The sequence below is a fragment of the Colossoma macropomum genome, unplaced genomic scaffold (genome assembly GCF_904425465.1).
Source record: "Colossoma macropomum unplaced genomic scaffold, Colossoma_macropomum, whole genome shotgun sequence".
In the NCBI taxonomy this organism is placed as follows: domain Eukaryota; kingdom Metazoa; phylum Chordata; class Actinopteri; order Characiformes; family Serrasalmidae; genus Colossoma; species Colossoma macropomum.
The window spans coordinates 33,562,500-33,579,428 of NW_023494798.1; the positions used below are offsets into that span (position 1 = coordinate 33,562,500).

Genomic DNA, 16,929 nt, shown 5'->3' on the forward strand with positions numbered 1-16,929 from the left:
TGGATTTTGGCCCAGTGTGTCCTGAATTTTAGCCAAGAGTTTTCATTTTGATATATCATATTAGAAATCAGTCATCTCTGGAGATAAAAAGCATGTTGTAATGTTATAAATGAATGAATGTAGGCGTAATTACAGTTCTCTAACTGTATATTCATTTTCAATTGATTACATTTGTAAATTAAATACAAATGCAATTTATAATTTAACTAACTGTGTAAGTCTATTTAAATGAAATGTATAGTAAAATGATAGACTAGTGAAACAGAGACCTTTATGGATTGAAGCTGTTGATGTTTCCTGACTGTAAACTGGTGGTTAATGGTTAAAAGTCTGTTATTTCCTCTGCAGGGTGAGACTGTGGTGTCTGCTTATGTCCCTAATGCTAGCTGGTATGATTACCACACGGTACGTTTAACTGCTACACTCCAGTTTCTGCTTTACTGTGTTAATTCAACCATGTTTAACATCATATAATATTTAAAGCGGCACATCTACCTGTAGATCCGCGCTGTCGGTCCTGAGCGCGCTTTTACTGACAGAAACGTGTTTCCTCTTTCAGGCCAGAGCTCTGGACGTAAGAGGCCAGTTTGTTAACATGCCAACTCCACTGAACAAAATCAATCTGCATGTCAGAGGAGGCCACATCCTGCCATGGCAAAAACCAGAGAATAACACGTTCTACAGGTAAACATGAGGCACGCAAAAAGAAAAGAACACACACTGCACGTTACCATGAGGCAACAGATTTGATTTATGGAGCACTTCTAATGGAAATATCTAAATTCAGTGCTGCAGTGAAAGAAAAACAAAATAAAGAAAAAAAAATGATAAAGCTACAGGAACAAAAATAGAAGCAGGAAAAACTGATATATTCAGCTAGAATATCATCCCTAATGCTAATTTGAAAAGTCTAGGGCCAGATTCATTAAAGTGTCTTAAATGTGTGATTTTCTTAACTTCATTCTTAAGAAAAAAAGTTAGAAAAATTTGTTGTTCTTCAAATAACTTCTTAAGAATTCTCTTATTTATTTAAGAATGATTCAAAGAAAAATTGGTATTCTTGAAAATTATCACGTTCTTACGTACCTTACAACAGCCTCACACTTGTCTTAGACCGTAAGAAATAAAGGTTCTGTTCAGGTACATTTTTCGTTCATCAAGGTACAAACAGTGTAAATGTTCCCTCAAAGGTACAACAGTGGTTTTAAGGTCTGATTGTGAACCTTAAATGAGTTTTTCCAGGTGAAAAGTTCATATTTGTACCTTTTCATAACCGAATGTTTTAAAACAGAACAGTAAAATAAAAGCCTGGAGACGAGACGGGGTGTGTGGAGTCAGTACAGCTTAGAACATATCATTTCAGTGGATTATGGTTCAGTTATGTTCCCTGACTAAAGGTACTGAGATGGACCTTTGAGGGTTCCACCCCAGTGACAAGAGGGGCACTGCCCCAGAGACAGTTTCGTACCCTTGTTTCTGAGTGTAGGCTGTAAGAGGTCAGCATCTAAATTAATCTCGGAAGCTGCCTCTGTTACTCCCGCCCATCCTCCTCCGTCACCCCCCAATTATCATATTTTCTAATGAGGATTTTTTTCCTGTTGGTTGTTTCTTCCTCCATCACCTCTAGATCTTGTTTGCTTAAATTTTTCAGACACTTTGTTTGATGTTTTTCCTCCATGTTGCTCCTCTGTGTGGATTGAACTTATAACAGAAATAGTTTCGTTTATAGAAATCCAAACTGTATCTTGCGTCATTTATGGTATGTGGTAAAATGCAACGTGGCCTACGTAAGAAAACAACGATGATTTTCTTAAGAAAAGAGAAAATTTGAGAACTTCTTAAGTTTTTTTTTTCAAGAATTGCATTTAAGAACATTCTTGTGAACTTCTTAGTGTTTGTTTTAAGAACCTTCGCAAGTTTTTTCTTAAGAAAGCTTTCGTGAATCCGGCCCGAGTTATTTAGTGTTAGAATTTACTTTCTGTATTGACAAGTTCGTATCTGCATTTTTGAGTTTGTTTTGTTTTAAAACTCGACAAAAATATAACAAGAATGTAAAGGATTTTTTCCACAATAATAACTTCATCAAATTCAAATCACGATGAATCTCAACAAATGTGTTCTGGACTGAAAGATTTGAATCTTCCTGTAAAATTCCTCTGCTTTTGAAGGTTAATCAGATGAGCAGTTTCAGAAAACGTCCTTCAGCTCATCCCAGTTTAAAACGCAAAATGTGAACATTCGGTGAAACAGTGCGAGATCTGATTCCCGCCCATGTGCTGCAGTATCATCCACTGATGTTCTGTTTGTCATGTTCATCCTTCCCTCCTTTCCTTCATCCCCTGCAGTCGGCAAAATCCTCTGGGACTGATCGTTGCCCTTGGAGATGATGGAACAGCGCGAGGTTCTCTGTTCTGGGACGATGGGGAGGGCATCGGTATGTTTTTTTGGCTGACACTACTGGATTTAACCCTTAAGAGTCTCGAAATATTACTGTCATTTCATTTAACATCCTCTTCTACTCACAAACACAAATGTGGTTTGACTGAAGGTTTAGAAACTTTCCTCACAATTTCTCCACTTGTTTAATGAGCCACCAAAGATACAGTGTGTTTTTGTTATCACCAGCCACAACTGAGACTTCCAAGTGTTGAACACAACCGAGTGTGTATGAGTATTTAGCTCGTTCATTTGGCTGCTCTCCATGAGGAAAAACTTTTTTTTTCCTCACAAAAACTGCAGCTTTTATTAGAATGTAAAAAAGAGACCAAAGCTGATCTTTTGCCTGCTGAGATTACGGTCAGGGCTGGGTTAAGGAGGCACGGCAGCATTTAAGCCAGGCATACAGAGGGCAATTTGGAAAATCTTTTTATTTGCTGACAAACCACACTGCACATCTGGCTCTCTCATTGTATATGACCAAAAGCTCAAACTGCACAAACTGTACATGGAGGGAGGGCCTTTGGACAGCTCTGTTTACAGACAATTTACAGTAAAGCTGACATATATAATATCCATATCGCTGTTTTCGGAAGAAAACCTTGTATCTCCAAAATGGTAACTTTACAGGAGAAGGAAAAAACCTACTTTACTTTCAATGTAACTCAATGAAACCCAATGTCTTTCCAAGTCATTTCGGGCCGTTTACTTTTGGTCCATTCATCATGAAATTTACACAGAATGTAAAGGGCGACAGGTATTTTCAAATTATGTCAAAAACTGAAAAACAAAAATGGAGATACGAGGTTTTCTTCCGACAGCAGTGATATATTAAAAGAGAAATGATTTAGATTTGTAAACAGAGAGATTCAGAGTGGTTTGGTGTGAAACGGTTCAGATGTCGTTACAGTGGTGGTGATAGGAACCAGGGGTCGCCATGACTACAACGCAAACGTAGCCATTTTATTTACTATCCAAAACCATCAGTGAACCTACACAAGTCCTTTGTCTCTATGTGGTGTTGATAGTAGCAAAAGTAAGAATTTTTTTAGGAGGAATTATTTTGCCTACATGAATGTTTTCAGCCAAACATTATAGTAACAAAGAATCAAGCAGCATATTCATAACCATTTCATGTAATAGTTTTATGTGGGGTAGTTTGTAGAGGTTTTTAAACTCTTCAGATGTTTGGTTCCTATCGCCACCACTGTGAACGATTCTGGCATTTTTCTGAAATACAGCACTTTAACAGTTTTATTTGGAGAGTCCACTTTAGATACTCTGTAGATACTTAATTTACTTTCAAGTTACATTCGGCTAAATATCTACTAAATTGACCATAGTTTTCTTTAACTCTAAATCTGGCTCTAATCCTAACCCTGACATTAACCTCAACCCAAAACTTAAACCCAACCGTCACCCTGGTCCCAGCCCTAACCCTGGTCCGAATCCTAACCCTAACCCCACCACTGTTTAGAATCAACTGAGTTTCAACAGATAGTTTATTAACTGTTTGAATATATGTAGATAATCTGTAGGGGACTATAGTGGACTATCCAATAAAGTGAGACCCTTTATTTACATCTTCACAGTGTAATTATGCAGAAATATTAGTGGAATTTTACTTTAATTTTTATACCTCACAATTTCATTTAGTCAGACTGAGCAAAGTCAGTATATATGAGCTTTACCATGTAAAATGCTGACTTATTTGCCTCTGTTTTGTCACATGTCTTTAGTAATTGTGATTGCTTGCAGCTTTGAGAGGTTCAAACTAAAATTTTGGGCCATCCCGTGGTCTGACCACTCGGTTGGAGCTCGTTTGGGCAACTAATCACTTTGCCACTCAGTCTGAATGAAGTCACTGAAGCTAAAATTTGGCACAATCATGACATTTAGTTGGCGGTGACTAAATCAGGCTCAAAAACAGGCTAAAATCATGCAGCCTTTACACTCACTGATACAGAAGAACGTAGAAACCCTCCACACACAAATGCATCATTCTTTGAGTTGTTTGTATTGTGTATTTTACACAAATTAAAAGGCAAAATATAAATGGTTCTTCACAGTCTGTTCTCTGAACTCATGCTCTGTTCCTGTTTCCTGCTCTTTGTTTCTCTCTCCTCATCCCATTCTGTTTGATGACGATTCCTCGGCCCCATCCAGACACTGATAAGAGTGGGCAGTACCTCCTGCTGTCCTTCAGCGTGTTTAAGGTACGCTAACACTCGCTCTGCTGCATTTTTCTGTGCCTCTCAAAACCACTGTGTTCCAGTTGTCATTAAAGCCAACGGGGAATTCGAAAGCAGACCACGTCTCTTGTAGCCAAACATCTGTGGCTAAAACATCTCCTGCTCCAAAACCGTTTCATGCAGAGTGGCCGTGCAGTTTAAAGCCAGCCAGCGCCGTCCAGCGCGGCCAAAATGTTCTGCGGATTTGAGGTCAGATGCTGAAAGATTAACCGAACTGTGAGGGCTAAAAAAATGCCCCACATAATCTCTGGCTACTTGTACAACGAGGTCAAACAAAGTCTGCTGGTGTCCTTTATGTTTTTAGATGTCACTCTTAAATTAAAAATATAATCTTCGGACCGCTATCGCATGTCTACAGCATTGGCCTGTGTTTTCCTCAGTGTCATCTGTAAGTCAGTGTAATAGATTTTGATCTTTTTATATGAAGAAAATGGTCATATAACCTACAGAACAATTATTTTATTGATTGTATTTGATTTATATTATTATTTAATCACATTTGGTTTCACTAAGTATTGCAAGTAAATAAGAAACCATTGTGATTCATGCTTTAGTACTTTATGTAATTATCACACAAATAATCATTTTGAAAAACAATATCTTATAAATCCAGCTGTTTATTAATGGTACACTCCCTGGCCGCTTTATCAGAAACCCCTCTCCTGTAGATCCACCTTGTTGGTGCACAGTTACAGACTGTAACTCTGCTTGGGTTAGCCTTCCTCTTGCCCAGAGGTCGCAACCCAAATGTTAAGAAGAGTCATTTGGTCCTTTCAACAAAAATCAAATCACCTTGGGAGCCTCAACTTTTTATGTCCATTTTATTAAGTAACATTTTACCATCTTGGCTGTAAATATGTCTCAGTATGTGCTGATGTCCTAGTATAGACTAAACAATATAATATAAATGAAAACACAGACTTACTCTGCTCTGCTTTAAGCTTTAGCTCAACTATAGCTGTTTTTCTCGCATCTCTGGCAGGAAACTGTTCTTGTAATAGTTTTTTGTAAAATGTCTTTTAATGTTCGACTTTTTAGGAGGTTGAAGTCGCTTCTCATTTGCCAGCTTCTTGTTTTAATTTTTCCGTTCCACATTGAATCTCAGCCAAGGCACCAAAATGTAACTGCTGCACCATTTAAGGTGGAACGGGAAGCTGGCGAATGAGAAACTGACTTCAGCCTCGCAACTTTTTAGTGTTTAGCAGTTTCTCGTTGCAGATTAAACGTATCAGGAAACCAGCTGGAGTGATTATAAATGCAAATAATTCCATTCATTTCTGAATTATGGATTCAATCTTTCTCTTTGCTGCTTCGTTAGCTGCTAGCTAGGCGAGACTGTTGTCTGTGTTGCTATGGTGACCAGCAGTCTGCGCTGATCTTCAGGGTTAAAGGGTGAATTAGCAGTTCTACATTAACTCCAGAGTTTAAGACCATTTATTGTTAAACTGTGTTGAACGATCAGCAGAGCTTTATTTTACTGCAAAGGAGGATTATTTTATTTTTACCTACTAATCTGATTCTGCTGTGGAGCCACAACAAGGCAGTAAAAATGCGGCTTGTGGTTCTAGAGCCGCATTTTGTCGACTCCTGTTCTATCCCTTCATCAGTGGTCAGTTTCTGACCACAGAGCATCTCTTGTCTGGATATTTTTGTGTGTAAAACCCCAGTAGCACTGCTGTGTCTGATACACTCGTACCAGCATCACACGCAGCACCATCTCAGCGTTACTGCTGTGCTGAGAATGGACCACCAACCAAATAATATCTGGACAACAGTGGCCCAGTGTTCAGAAACTGACCAGTGATGAAAAGGGTAGAGGGGGGCTTATAAACTGTGCAGCAGCAGAACGACTACAGTCTGTAACTGTACATCTACAGAATGGAGCTACAAGAGGGGTTTCTGATAAAGTGGCCAGTGAGTGTACCATGCCATTGTCAGTTAATAATATTTAACAATGATTACTTAGTGTTTCTAATACAGGCTGTATTTGATGTATGTGTTTCAGAATACTCTGACAAGCACTCTTCTTCAAAACGGCCTGAACCCTGCTGACCGTCTGAGCCTAGGTTATGTGCGAGTTTGGGGGGCAGGAAGTATTCCCATCACTAAAGCCTCCATTGACTACCCCGGGGAGTCAGGAACCCTGCTGAATTTTCACCACGATGCAGTAACAGAGGTCAGACATCGTTTTTTCTTTTTTCATTTTTCTTTTTTTTACTGTCATAAAAAATCTTTTATCTCCAAAACAGAACAAAAAAATATTACTAAATAATATACTAAATAATAAATAGACAGGAATTTATTAAAGAATGTAGTAGTTACTAAAGTTATTATACATACTAAACAATAAATAGATAATTTACTAGGTTATTAAATAATATACCAAATAATAAATAGATCATAATTTATGAGACACTGTAGTAGGTACTAAAATTATTATATAACATACTAAATAATAAATAATTCAGCAATGTCATTACTCAATAATCAATGCTTATTATTAAATAAATCAAATGAGTTACTCAATAATTTGTGAAATCATAATTAAATTAAAAAGCAATAACAATTTACAAAATAATATACTAGTTACTAAAGTCACTAAATCATATAGTGAAAAATAAATAATTTGGAGATTTTTAAAAATAAACTACAGTTGTTACTGAACATTTATAGTAGTTACTGAATATAATAGTAACTATATTTTAGTATAATTCATAATATTTTGAATAATTTATAATAGTTATAGGATAATGTCAATAACTGAATAATAAGCATAGGGTTTTTCAAAGGTTCTTTAGTAAAGATATTGGTTCTGTAAAAAACCATGCATGCTTAATTGGTTCTTTGCCTGGTCAAATAGTTCTGTGTAGCACCAAAAAGGGTTACAAGCTTGATACTGTAACTATAGAAGAAACCTTGCTGGTGCTAACCAAAAAGGTTCTATACAGAACACATTCTCCATCAGTCTCAAGAACCATTTTACTATGCATTTTACTATTTATTAAGCCTGCAAATGGTTCTTTGAGAGCTTAAATGAAGAGTGTTCTATATAGAACCATTGTCTTTACTAGAGAACCCTTAAAGAATCATCTTTCTGTAGGCTTTAGGGTGTTTTAGTTATAACTGTGGGCCATTTCTATTAATTCATTCATCATGAAATCAAAAAGGCAGCTGACATTTTCAGTCGTATAAGAAACTTTAACCACGTTTTTACAAGGTTTTGTATTCGAACAGCAGCGATTTACAGCTACACTTGACAGCTATGCACAAAATATCAAGCTCATATCAAAGTGTTTTTGAGCGAGAGCTGGTGAGTTTTCATGTTGGGTTTTATCGGAGGCCGGCTTTTGAAAAGGCAGTGCTAGCGTAAGGGTGGAGAAATGGATTATCCGTGACAAAGGTGGAGGGCAATGATATTGCTGCTTTCCCCTTGACTCTTTTGAAAAGCTGCCCTTGCAAAGTCGCATTCAAACGGACCAACAACGCAGATTCTATTAATACCAGCGCGAGTGGAGCTTTAGAGGCCGGGATTTACACCAGCTGGGCGAGAGATCGAAAGGAGAAAGTGACAGAGAGAGGCGCTGTGTCTGGATTTGAATAACTAGTGTTCCAGCCCGCGCCGAGCCATTTATCTTTCTTAGCATTTCCCAACTGCATACTAAGTTTGAAAGGGCCAGGCAGCTCCATCTGTCTCTGTGTGTGTGTGTTTGCCTCTCCGCAGCTTAAAGGGAGCGAAAAGGTGGCAGCTCACACTGACACACACACTAACACTGCTTTATGCCTCCTTATCGCATTTTAATGGCTGCGTCCACTGAAATTAGGCATAATCGCTCAGTTTCACCTGAAATTTGGGGGTCGGGGCCTTAAAAGCAGTCCCAAAGCAATGAAGGCGCGTCGCTTGTTTTTGTTTTACAAGATAAAATGCAGAGCAGAGTCATTATCATTTTACTAAATGTGACACATTCTGTGGTTTTGAGTCAGAGATCACAGCGGCCAATTTGCATAGTAACAACATTATTGTTGTTAAAAACTTAGTTTGGGACTGTATTTTAATTATTACGTAACAATGGATAAAAGCTTGTTTTCTACTTTGAAGAAAAAGTTGCATTTAGTTTAATTAGCTAGTTTTCTCTCAAATTAGCATGCGTGTGCCATCGTGTGTCACATAAAAGACACACTGGCGGGATGCTGGCACCAGTTTAGGTTTGTTTAAATGAAGCAAAAACACTTGGAAAACTAACAAATAAAACAAGCTTGGCAAAACATGCACAAAAAATAGTGAGCAGGACAACTAGAACCACGTAATAACCACCACTTAGTGCAGTAAAACCATAGATTATTAATGCCATAATGTTGTTTTAAACACGTTTCCCTAGTTTGACCCTTCAAAACAATCCATAGTAGTGCAGACGGAAGCCCAGCCACAGTGCTGCTGCTTTAATTCCGCAGCCGTCTTGTTCAAACGCGGCTTTTAAATGGCAAGTTTTATCAATGGCTCTCTAAAATGTTATCATGCCATGAATGCGTTTTTCACCAAAGTCCATCAAAGTATAGTTTACTAGCAAAACACACCTCTGATGTCAGCAATATCAGTAATTCAGCAGACTGCGCTGGACAGTGCTCGCAGGAGAACTATGGATAAATCAATAAGCAGCTAACTAACAAAAGCAGCAGTTTGGTGGAGCTCCAGTTCCCCTCAAGATCCTCCACTGTAACAAGAATCCACAAGCTGTATGAATGAGAGCTAGAGGCTATAATCACAGAGGAGATGATTCACTGACTGTATACATGATATACACTCTCAATGATTGGAACATTTAGCCATGTTTACATGCAGCCTGATAATCCAGTAATAATCCTACAAATAGCTCAATACTATAGCTAGAATACGTCCATGTAAACACCTCATTCGGAATAGACTAGTCTGATTGAGGCCGTTCAGAATACAGTTACTATCCGACTGAACGAGGTGGGTAATCCTGTAAATAATCCGTTAAATAGAAGAATAATATCCGTGTAAACGCCTGTATCTGATTACATTCCCTATCGGAAAGTTGAAGTCCGTTCTGATCATGTTCGTCACGTCATAGTGAAAGTTTATACCGTTCAACACAGTGGAGCAGAAACTGGTCTGCAGAGGAGACGAAGTTTATGCTCTGATCTTTAAAAGACGGCGGTGGGACGGACGTCCAGCTTATGTGTCTCAGAACACGACGTCTTCCTCTCGGCCTTCTTTAATAAGGACATGTGAAGGACGTTTTCCTGAGTCTGACATCATTTTAAAGCAGTTAAAAACACAAGCACTGCTCACTGCTGCTCATCTCACTCTGACTGGACTCACGTGATGCTGGTTGTCATGGTAATGTCTACACTAAGTGGTTCTACGCATGCGCATAATTTTGGATCGGATTACTTGTAGTGAGCATGTAAACAGATTTTCCATCAGATTGTTGAGTAGAGTGAGAATAAACACCTCAGTCTTCATCTATAATCGGAATGTATTCAGTCAGATTGTCAAAAATCTTTGCGTTTATAAATACTTCAGTAATAAATATTTTCTGATGAAGCAAATTTTCCCACTCATGTAGCTACAATAAAATGCACTGTTTTGAAATGGGGAGAAAAATCTTATGCTGGGCCTCCCAAGTGGTGCAACCGTCTAAGTGTTGGCCGTGTCATCAGGAGATCGTGAGTTCGATCCCTGGTGACGCTACAGCCGTCTATGGCAGGGAGTCCAAGAGAGCACAATTGGCCTCGCTCTCTGGGTGGGTGGGATGGACCCCCTCTCCCCAGCAGGCGTCTGTTAGCTGACGTAACAGATCTGGTGGTTAGCGTTCTACTCTGAGCGCGTTCATCTGTCCGATGATGTTGGGTTAGCAGCGGTTTAAAAAGATGCAGTGGTGCTTCACAGGTCTCGAAAGGAAGCCTGTGCTAGCCTTAGCCCTCCTAGCGCGGGTGGTATCGTGTGATCGGGGGAGTCCTAACTAGTGGGTGGAACTGGACACGTCTAAATTGGGGAGAAAATTGGGAGAAAAAAAAAATCTTACCCTCAATTTTAGCAAACAGAAACACTGAATCAGGACTGAGGAGGAAAACTGGCTGAATAAAACTGATAATATTGCTTTAATTCATTTAAATGTTGTCTATAAATTGCAACATTTAGCACCTTTTTCTCAGCTGAACCAGCATATCTAATATATGAAGCAGAGAGTTTACATTGGCATCACCAGAAAACTGCACCTTCTCTCTATTAAACAATGTATAAAACTCAGTGTGCTTCTGGATCCAAAGTGAGTCAGGAATACTGAGTCTCTGTCCTTTCTGTGTTTCAGGAGCTGATCATTGACGCCACCAGCGGGCCGTATTTTGTGGATCAATCCTTCACTATTTCCTGGAGCACAGGGGTATGACATGGGAACAGCTAGAGAAACTCAGCACACATATCCATCTATAGCCTGCCAAATTACCACATGATCATCTTTCTTTATTATGTGAATTGTATTTATAAAGCTAAGCAGTGGCGCTAATAAAAAAGAGAAATTATAATGTAATTTGTATTATAATATAAGCTGTAATATTATATATTTTAATTTGTATCCTTTAATGTGAATATTGTGTTATGTAACATGTATATGGGGAGCATATTGTCAGTATATAATATCCAGACTGTAATGATTTGTAATTAAAATAAAGGCCTTCATTTCTGAAAACAAGCTTGTGTCGCAGAACGTCAGTATAATAATAGTTGTATTTTATTGGAGTCCTTGGTTGGCCTTGTTGCTAACAGGGCTAAAGTTGGAAAACTGCCTCACTGATGGCGGCATCTTGGGAAGATGACAATAATAACCCCTAATTATCAACAATCACTTTTTTTGTGGCCTCTTTGCCGCCGCTACCTGCCAGGCCGGCTTTCTGCACAATTAGATTCAGATATAATGATATGATAATCAATTATTCATTCCACAATAAACATAATGATATCAATTTAGTGATGGGGACTGTAAATTGATTTCTGCTCTAATTGGCAATCAGTGTGAGTTGAGGCATGTAGGTGTGTGGTGTGTGTGGAGGATTGGGGGGGGTTGGGGGGGGATCCTGCCTTAGTTGGTGGCTAATGACGATAATGGAGATTTTTTTACTCTTTTTTTTTTGCAAAATGAGACAGGATGGTGAAGATCCAACTGAGAATATAATTATTTGGGGTTTTATTGTGCGAGGAAAAAAGTGCATTTCGAGCAACTATTCAATTAGCAAAAGAACAGCAGTCCTGCCTCCCCAGTAGGAGAAACTGACACTCAAATAGCAGGAGGCTTAAAAAAGATAAAAAAAGTGGGGAAAAAAAATACGCTTTTAGCCAAAATCCTGCTTCTTAGTTCCTAACACTGTTTAAAGGCTGCCTACATATGGGTGTAACACATCCACAAGATTTGAATAACATTTAGCCCTTGTGTGGTGTTCAAGTTTGTGGGACCCGTTTTCAATGATTACCAACATAAAAAAATGATGTGATTTATGATTATTTGAACCTCAGATTCTTGGTCTTTGCTCATTTTCTGTGAAGAACATATAAAATAACCCGTTTTCAGTGTCTTCACTCTGTTCACCCCCCACACATTTATATTACACATGTGGTGTTGGGTGAACCCACGGGGAGTAAAAGTGTGGAGGTGCTGTGTCCTTCACTCTGTTCTCCTCCTACATGGCCTGCTGTTAGTGTGTGTGTGTATGTGTTTGTATATGTGTGTGTGTGTGTGTGTGTGTGTGTGTGTGTGTGTGTGTGAGGGTGGACAACATGGACAGGCTGCTGACTGGCTACAGCTGCTAGAGGAGAACCCTACGCTGACCACTTGTGATATTTGATAATGTGGTGGGTCCAGCAGACCACTGAGTAACAAACACATCAACACCACACAAGGGTTAAAAAGCAATACCTGAATACATTAAAATATATATATATATATATATATATATATATATATATATATATATCCATCCATCATCTAAACCGATTATCCTTCTGGGTCGCGGTGGGGTGCTGGAGCCTATCCCAGCTGTCATTGGGCGGAAGGCAGGATACACCCTGGACAGGTCGCCAGTCCATCACAGGGCTATATATATATATATATATATATATATATATGTATGTATATACAGCTTATGTTAGTAATCACAAGTTTTGTGATATAAATGACATTGCATTGACATAAGGGGTCGTGAACTAAAGTGTTCCATTTAAAACCCCGTTATGAAGCGTCATTCCCAAGTAATGGAAGACATAAAACAGAGGCCTAGTTAAGAACATCATATATGGATCATTCTACTGAATTGTTTTGATGCCAGTGTTGGAAATTAATTTGGGACTTTCTGTGTCTGAATGTTTCTGAATGACCCTATACCTTAATCATGTTATTTTATTAATATAAATTATTCAATATTCCATTTTGTCACTACCAAATTCATCACAACCCTACCCAAACTTTACCAAATGTTTCAGTAGTGACCGTTTCGGTAGAGACAATTTTAGGTGATTTTGAGCAGATCTCAGAAATGCTAGCCAGTACATGACCAGCAAACACAGCTTTGAACAGCTTTGCACACATAAAATCATCATATTTTTATTTTTAAACACAGAAGGTTTTATTTAACTGCAGAAAATCTGTGTTACGGTAGTGACAATTCTTAATGCCCTACACTGATTTTCAGACGTTGTGACACATTTACTTCAAAACAATGGGATCTAACTGCTTGGTACATGATTTTGGGACACGATTGTGCCTGAGCTCACCAGTTTTCTGTCCTGTGGTGGTTCTGGATGGTACTAAGAACGAAGGTGTCTTGAGGCAAAGTATGGAGAACAAAAGTCAAAGGGGATAAGTGAACAGCCTTCCCCACATGAAAGCTACCCTGCCTGGGCTTAAGGCTCATTTAAATCTGCCGTGTTGGAACATGGCTCTGTGGCAAAACCCTAAGGTGGCGGGGGGTCTGAAAAGGTCCAAGCTGACTTTTAAACCTATCTTCCTTGAGGGACTGGGATGCAGTCTCACATCCTGCTCTAAATTGCAGAGGTGTGGCTAAAATTAGGCTCCGCCTACAGACTAAAACTCTTTGTGAAAACATGAGACAATAATTTTTTTCTTATTTAAAACTAAACTCATGACAAATCTAAATCTTTCAACATTAACATCTTTCAACAGTTAAACATTGTGAATGTTTCATAATATACCCTTCGCTTCCAGTTCATATACTGAAAAAAAACATTATTTGAGAAGTGAAATCATCTTAAAGTTGTTTGACTCTGGTGTCAAAATTGATCTATTAGGTGTAACACTTTTCTTTACAGTCCCTTAAAGGGGAATGGGACATCAGTGGTTTGGTGTGAAATGGTTAATTGTAAAGACTCAGATGTCTTTACAGTGGTGGTGATAGGAACCAGGGGTCGCCATGACTACAACACAAATATAGACATTTTATTTACTATCCAGAACCACCAGTGAACCTACACGAGTCTTCTGAGCTTTTATAAATGATGCTGCACCACGAATGGATCTTAAAAAAAATGATATTTTAGGTCAAAATCTTCTCAAAACTGTCATAAAACAGTGTCTCAGTCATCAGGCAGTGAATTCATAACCATTTCATGTAGTAACTTTCTGTGAGGGAGCTTTTAGAGGTGGACGTCTGGTTCCTGTCACCACCACTGTGAACAGTTCTGACTTGGTAGGTTTCTCTAGAACAGAGCATCTTTAAAGGTCTGTCATTTCACTTTAAGGATCCTTATGTCAACACAATGTCACTTACATAATAAACCATTTATGCCATCGTGTGAACAGTGAAGTGCACTCATAGGAAATTCATGGCTGGTTTTAGTTTCTACCCAAGTTTTCTAAAGTTCACTAACACATTGTCAGTGTTATGATTCTGATCTAAGAGTAATACATAAATGGGGAAAAAAAGAATGAAATTATGTGCTTTCACTTCAGGAGAAATTCCTTCAGCTGCCGCTGATTTAAAATTGTGATTTTATGCTAATATTTGCTTTTAATCCTCCACAATACTCCCCTCGTTTTCTCCTCCGTTTCGGGAAGACAAACATCAGTCAGAAACGCAGGCCCATTATAACAGTCAGTCAATCTGATTTCGGGAATAAATCAAACCAGACAGGCGACGTCTTTTTGATTTAACCAGCCTTGAAAACAAAGATTCTTTGTCTTTTCAAACAGACAGAGACAAAAGTACTTCAACATTAAAAAACAGAACAGAAAGAAAGCATGAAAGAGGAAAACACACTCAAGTGACTTCAAAGCGCTGACGTAGGACGCAGAGTGCTGGTGTTTGCTGGAATACATTGTCCAAAACACACAGCAGAAAGCAGCTCACAAAGCTCTCTAACTCATACACTGCAGCGCTTTCAGACAGGCTGCAGAGTTAAGCTTTAAAGTGATAGTTTGGCTGAAATGTTCAATGTACAGAATATAAATCTACAAACAAAGAATTTCATTCCTAAATGCTGATTGTCCTTTTTTTACTAAGTTTGAATGTGAGATATTTTGAAAAGATAAACGATGGAAAACGTTTTTATTTCTCTATTGAAGGTGTTTTCAATCATAACATAGCACTGATGCAGTTGTATGCAAAAGTTTGCACACCCCCTGGTGAAATGACGTTGTGTCGAGTTTCTCACGTCGTCCACAGAGAACACACTTAAATATGATATGTTTCTACAAATGTATTAATTTACTAAGTTTAACATATTAGGGAAAAATAATACATAAAATATAATTTTACTTTCGCACAGGCCACATTTAGTTTTATTTTTTTCCCAATATTATAAATGAAACAAGTACACAGTAAAATGTGCAGAAGTGTGTTCTCTGTAGATGATTCTCTGTAGTTATTTACACTCAAAAAATCAACATGACATTTGACTAGGGGTGCCCAAACCTTTGTATACGACTATATCATGAAAAAAAATAACAATAAAAATTCAGAGTGGTCTATAATGAGGTTTGAAACACAGCCCTTTAAATATAGGCTATCAGTTAAGACAGTTAAGTATGTTGAATCTTGAAGCCTAAATTTTGTCCATTTTTTTAATAATAAATAAATATTAAGTGACCCTTATTAGCACCACAACACGTCTGCATTTAACCCATCCGTGCAGTGAAACACCACATACACACTAGTGAACACACACACTAGGGGGCAGTGAGCACACTTGCCCGGAGTGGTGGGCAGCCCTATCCGCAGCGCCCGGGGAGCTGTTGGGGGTTAGGTGTCTTGCTCAAGGGCTCTTCAGTCACGTACTGTCGGTTCAGGGGATCGAACCAGCGACCTTCCGGTCACAGTGCTGGTTCCCTGTTGTATTTATTGTATTTATTTATTTATTTATTTATTTGGAAAGACTTCACTTCCACACCAACACGTTGCCTTAATGGTGTGGTTTCTGATGCCGTATGATGTACTGGTATCTATAGACATGGACATTGAGAACCAGTTTAGGCTCCCATTAATTGTTAGTAATTCCACTACAGAAGCAAACGTCACACATGTCTTGGCTGATCGACTGCGTTTGAGGTAGGAGTGGAGGAAATCATGTACGTTTAAATCACGCCTTCATGAGGATGATGCCCCGGCTCTTTAATCAGCTTTGACAGCACAAGCGTTTCAGGCGGAAGGTGGGAGAGGATGCAGGAAGGGTTAGGAGGAGGAGGAGCTGTTGTGAAAGTGAAGCTGTCCCAGACAATCCTGCTACACAGCCTGTATGAACTGAGAGAGCATTGACAGATCTCATCAGGAGATGAAAGGGAGATGATAACTAACAGGAAGAACACACACACACACACACACACTAATATGTATATGATGTGTGTGGGTGGGGTTGAGGGAGTGTTTGAAATTTGGGTGTAAAAGCCAAAATGTCATGACTCACATAGTGCACTATATAGGGAGCAATGAGCCATTTGAGATTCAGCCTTAGGATTGATATTGACCATTAATGGGCTGTTTTTGGTGCAGTTTTCAGCTCTTTAACTGCTTGTTTTATGTTAAAGAATGTTAAATATTGACCTTAAAGAAACTTGTATCCATTAAATGGCTTTGCTCAACTCTAAAACATGAAATGACAATTGGAGCTATTCACATTTGCCAAAACACAAATTTCCATCAAGTTTAATTTTGTAAGTTACCTGAGTTTTTTTTTTACTTAATCAGACAAACCAACTGCAGTTTGATTTAAATTACC

General features: G+C 38.5%; 1 protein-coding gene across 2 annotated transcripts in view; it reads left to right on the top strand.

Moving 5' to 3' along the window:
- The window catches only part of si (sucrase-isomaltase (alpha-glucosidase)), a 120,769-nt gene extending 109,368 nt beyond the window's left edge, over positions 1 to 11,401 (top strand). For both annotated transcript variants that reach the window (XM_036584998.1, XM_036584999.1), the window contains 6 exons: positions 349 to 405; positions 560 to 684; positions 2,346 to 2,434; positions 4,603 to 4,652; positions 6,694 to 6,864; positions 11,021 to 11,401. In XM_036584998.1, coding sequence (XP_036440891.1) covers positions 349 to 405; positions 560 to 684; positions 2,346 to 2,434; positions 4,603 to 4,652; positions 6,694 to 6,864; positions 11,021 to 11,098 — 570 coding nt within the window. In that variant the 3' untranslated portion in view covers positions 11,099 to 11,401. The remainder of the gene's footprint in view (positions 1 to 348; positions 406 to 559; positions 685 to 2,345; positions 2,435 to 4,602; positions 4,653 to 6,693; positions 6,865 to 11,020) is intronic.
- The last annotated feature ends 5,528 nt before the right edge of the window (positions 11,402 to 16,929 follow it).